Source organism: Teleopsis dalmanni, chromosome 2 (genome assembly GCF_002237135.1).
Source record: "Teleopsis dalmanni isolate 2A chromosome 2, ASM223713v2, whole genome shotgun sequence".
NCBI classification, from domain to species: domain Eukaryota; kingdom Metazoa; phylum Arthropoda; class Insecta; order Diptera; family Diopsidae; genus Teleopsis; species Teleopsis dalmanni.
Genome location: NC_051847.1, coordinates 236144865 through 236149615, shown reverse-complemented (window position 1 = coordinate 236149615; position 4751 = coordinate 236144865). Strand labels below are relative to the sequence as shown.

Here is a 4751-nt window from a genome sequence, read left to right as displayed (position 1 = left end):
AATCACATTTTTCTGAAGTTTTGTGAATCTCATGTGAAATTTTTGTTAACAAATTTACTTGCTGTATTATAGTTTTTCTACCAAGAGGTAGTTGTAAATTATTACAAACTTCAATCTAATCGATATTCTTATCAGATGCCTAAAAGCTTGTGTAGCATAAGCTTTTAATTTTTTTCTTCTATGCGGGATTTATGTCTTAAGGCATCATCATAAAAGCAGTCTACATACTTTCTTTTGTAGGCATCTATATAAAAATGCCTTCCCAATATTTAGAAGCTATCGGTCTTAAATGCATAGTTTTCTAATGGAGCTGCTACAATATATGTGATATTGCTGGTATGTGGCCAACAAACTTGCCTTCATTTTCTAAGGTCTTCTAAGGTTTTCTAAAGTCTCAGTAAGATGTTAGGCATTACCATTAGTGCACCACTGAATTATTAATAGATAACTATAATGTGAAGCGAAACTATCTTTGGTTTTTATAAGTCAAAAATATTTATAATCCGATTCCAAAATGTAAATTATTTTCCATTCTAGTTGAAATCAATAAACTGCAAGCCAAGTAAACCAACTCTACCTCAAAATGATTGGAATTATTTTATTGCTTGTATTGGTCGTCATAATAGCCGGTTTCTACTTCTCCAAAACTACAAAGGATATGCCAAAATCTTGGTATGAATGGAAGACAGAGTTTCGATATCAATTTATTGGTATGACTGGTCTCATACATGACTTCTCCAACGAAAGCAACGACAGAGTCGGTTAGTGTATTTTGTGTTTTTTTTTTATTAAATAGATTAAAGTATATTAATCGCATTCAAATTCAATGTTTAGAGCTCTACAAACAACCTGGACGTGTTGCTATTATCACTGGTGGTAATCGGGGCATTGGTCTTAGAATTGTCGAGAAACTTTTAGCTTGTGATATTACCGTGATTATGGGTAAGTACACGATTACGATTACGATTAAAGCTGAAGTTTATGTGTTAGCTTGGCATTTTATATGAACTTTAATTATTTGGAATTGTGCCTTGATGCAAGTTTCGATATTAAGAATCGTAGGAATACGAAGGAGTGTTGAGTGATTTTTATATCTACTAAATACGTGATAGGAAAGCATTTTATTCAGTGAATTTGATTCAAGTCAGATAACCCGATTTATTGTCACCACAGTGTAGTTCAAGCAATTGTTGATTCCATAAGAAAACGAGTTCAGAATAATAAGTTGTCGCAATAAATAAATAAAAAAAATTACTTTGATAAATTTTAGCAAAAGTGGGATTTTTTTAGCATTTTCTTAAATGTTTTTAAAAAATACATGTCATAAAAAAGCAAATAAGTCAAGTAAATTCACACGTTCTGACTTTCGTTTTATTTTTGAGTTAAGAGCAGTAAGTAATAATTTTTTTATTTTGAATACAATTGACAAAGTATTATTTGAAGTAATTATTATTGAATTTCAGAAAAAATAAGAAATATTACATTAAATCGCGGGCCTTTTAGTTATATGGAACAGTTAATGCTCGCTAGCTTGTTATTGCTTATAAATCTTTAACAAGAGCTTACTTTTGCAATAAGAACGTGAATTGAGAAATATCAAGCATTTTTGTTATTCAAAAGTCAACCAAAAACAGAAGGTATAATATTTTCATAAAAATACATATACTGCTATATAAATCTAGTCATCTATAACCACATTTAGAACTTTAAAACAAACTAACTTGGGTAGAATCGAATATTATTTGCCTTGTAACCGTGCACATCCAATAGATAGATTAGGTTTGATTTCTTTAACCTTTAAGCCCACTTTCATTGTGATACTACAGTACCTAATAGATAAAGAGAAACACATAGAAATTAAGAGTTCTAATAAGATCTTTGCAGCATATGCTAACAGAAGGAAGGAACACTATCTAGCTTTTATTCATTATACAGATATTAAAAAGGCGTCCTCCTCTTGTTTTCTTGTGATATCGTAAACCCTATTAAATTTTTTAATAGATTGGTTTAGGTGAAGTGAATGGTGAATTTGGTTCAGGAACCCACACTCTTTAAACTTTTAAATTACTAGTTAAAAAGAGGACTTCTAGTTGGGTGGAATTATGTTTGTGAAGTGATTTTTTTGGAGCATTGTATCTAGTAGCTTACGGTTCTGTGTTCTCTCCTACTGATTTTTGAAATTTCATTAGAGATATATTATATGTCGCCTTGTAAATATTATTTTAATTTTGATTTGTTAATTATTTATTTAAAACTTCTACTCTCATTTTACTTTTCATATATTTAACTATCTTATTTTGTTCTTCTATTTAAATATCGATCAAATTCCTTTGCATACATCTCGGCATAAAATTATAACTATTTTAACCTAACATAATGAATTATACTCTTTTCTGCAGGTGTACGCGATCCACAAAGCGCTGAAGCTGCCGTTAGTAAAATAGTTGATCTCAAAACCACCAAAGGCAAATTGATTTGTGAACAATTGGATGTTGGCGAATTGAAATCAGTAAGACAATTCGCCGCAAAAATACAAAAAGACTATCCAAAAGTGGACATATTAATAAATAATGGTAATTATAATCAAGCGAAGTAATAAGAAAATTATAGACCAAATATTAATAATTAAATATGTCACTAATTATTTATTAATTTTTTTATTTAAATATTTTTTAATAAAAATATAAAATTTCTAACAAAAAAGAAATTGATTAATGTTTGAAACATTTTATTTAAAAAATAGTTCATTCCTTCATATTTAATTTTAAATAAATTTTAAAAGTGTAAGAAGTGATATAAACGTAATGTATTGTATTTTTAATTATTATATATAATATTTAAATTTATAAAAATAATAATATTTAAATTTATCATATAACACAATATATAATATATATTTTATATATAACTATATGCATTGATTATAAACCGAATCGAACACTTAATTGGTGTCAATCAGACTTTTCAACATTTTTGATTTATAGTTATATCCTTTTCGTCAGGAATAACATTTTATTTTATAAGAAGATATTTATTTATTTATATATATAAAACTTTTAAGTCATTATTATTGTAAACCTTTCCAATTTTTTCTAGAATATCTGATTGCCAGCTTATTAATCACTTATTAATTTCTTTTTAATTTAATTATTACATTGTAATATACATAAAATAATAATTTTTCTTTACGTAGCCGGTATTATGTTTGCTCCTTTTAAACTCACATCCGATGGATTTGAGTCTCATTTGGCTATAAATTACTTGGGTCATTTCTTGCTGACGCATTTACTATTGCCACAACTGAAAGCTGCAGGGACCGCATCACAGAGAGCACGTGTCGTCAATGTATCTTCTTGTGTGAATTTGATTGGTCGTATTAACTACAATGATATAAACGGAGAGTAAGTTTTTAAATCTTCCATTGTTTAGCTATTCAGTACATTCGTAAACTATCTTACAGAAAATACTACTATCCTGCCACTGCATATAGTCAATCGAAATTGGCTCAAATCTTAGCCACACGCCACTTACAAAGCTTATTGGACAAAGAAGGCGCATATGTACAAGTTAATGTTGTGCATCCTGGCATAGTTGATACTGATCTATTCGAGCATTCCGCCACAACTTCAGTGCCATTCTTCAAAAAGCTCTGCTTCAAGACACCTGAACGCGGCTCACGTACAGTTGTTTATGCAGCTATAGCGCCGGAAATTGAAGGTCAAGGCGGTATTTATTTCAGCAACTGCGTAAAAGGACCCATGCATCCTGCAGCTAAGAATGCTGAGAAGTGTGAAAAGTTTTTCAATTATACTTGTGAACTGCTGAAATTAAATGAGAAGCAGTAATTAAGGAATACTTGAGTGTGGAAAAAATGACAAGAGAAATGAGAAGAGCGACTGGAAGAGTTGAAGGATGTATATGAAGGCTTAGGAATGATTCAAGGGACAATTTTATGAAGACCGCAAGTTTTCAATTAGGCGCAGTTATGAATTTGAGAACACAATTTAAAAATTTATAATACATTTTTTACAATTTTATCCTAAAATTATATATATAACTTTTATTTTAAATCTTAAATTAATATTTGATTTCTATATTTTATATTAAATTACATAAAATAATGATATAATATTTTTGTATTGAGAATTTTTAAACTTTTATTAAATTATTTTTATTTTTTAAGTTTTAAGTCACTTTAAATATAACAAATTATTTAGTTATGTTAGTCAGCTTAGTTTTGTAATTAATTTATTTAAATTAATTTAAAAATAAAAGTAAATATTTTACCAAAAATTTGAAATTCTTACGTCAGTACTTTGGACCGTTGAAGACCAGAGGTCATGAAGGCAATTAATTTTTGTAATTTAATTTCATGGTCGTTGTTGAAATATTTTCTTTATATAGTTTGCAAAAATTGTTTAGGAAAATTAAAATAAAAACAATTTTTTAATGTTTAAATACGGATTGTGCTATGCGCGGAATCAACGGAAGCAACTCATCTCCAGCTGCTTTGAATAAACCATTTAAACGCACAGCAGGTGCCTCAGCTCTCAAACTCCAAGCGAAGAGGCTTCGTCAAATATTACAACAACGTAAAAATTATGTACGCAATTATTAATATGTCAATAATATTAAAGACTCCCTCAGACGAGTCCGTGGGTGGTCCACATCATTCACTTTAACTATTTAATAGACTTTTATTAACTGCTAAACGATGTACGTACATCGAGACAGCAATATCTGGTAATAAA

At 28.9% G+C, this 4751-nt stretch overlaps 1 protein-coding gene across 1 annotated transcript; it reads left to right on the top strand.

Annotated features, from left to right (window-relative positions):
* The first annotated feature begins 536 nt into the window (after positions 1 to 536).
* Positions 537 to 4028, top strand: LOC119685226 (dehydrogenase/reductase SDR family member on chromosome X-like). Its single transcript, XM_038099461.1, has 5 exons — positions 537 to 761; positions 835 to 942; positions 2400 to 2573; positions 3194 to 3401; positions 3461 to 4028. The coding sequence occupies exons 1-5, from the start codon at positions 584 to 586 to the stop codon at positions 3843 to 3845; spliced, it is 1053 nt and encodes a 350-aa protein (XP_037955389.1). The 5' UTR covers positions 537 to 583; the 3' UTR covers positions 3846 to 4028.
* The last annotated feature ends 723 nt before the right edge of the window (positions 4029 to 4751 follow it).

Coding starts and splice junctions, on each gene's coding strand:
- LOC119685226 (XM_038099461.1), top strand. CDS start 584: ATGATTGGAATTATTTTATTGCTTGTATTGGTCGTCATAATAGCCGGT. Junction 762..834: donor CGAAAGCAACGACAGAGTCG/GTTAGTGTATTT, acceptor TTCAATGTTTAG/AGCTCTACAAACAACCTGGA. Junction 943..2,399: donor TGATATTACCGTGATTATGG/GTAAGTACACGA, acceptor TCTTTTCTGCAG/GTGTACGCGATCCACAAAGC.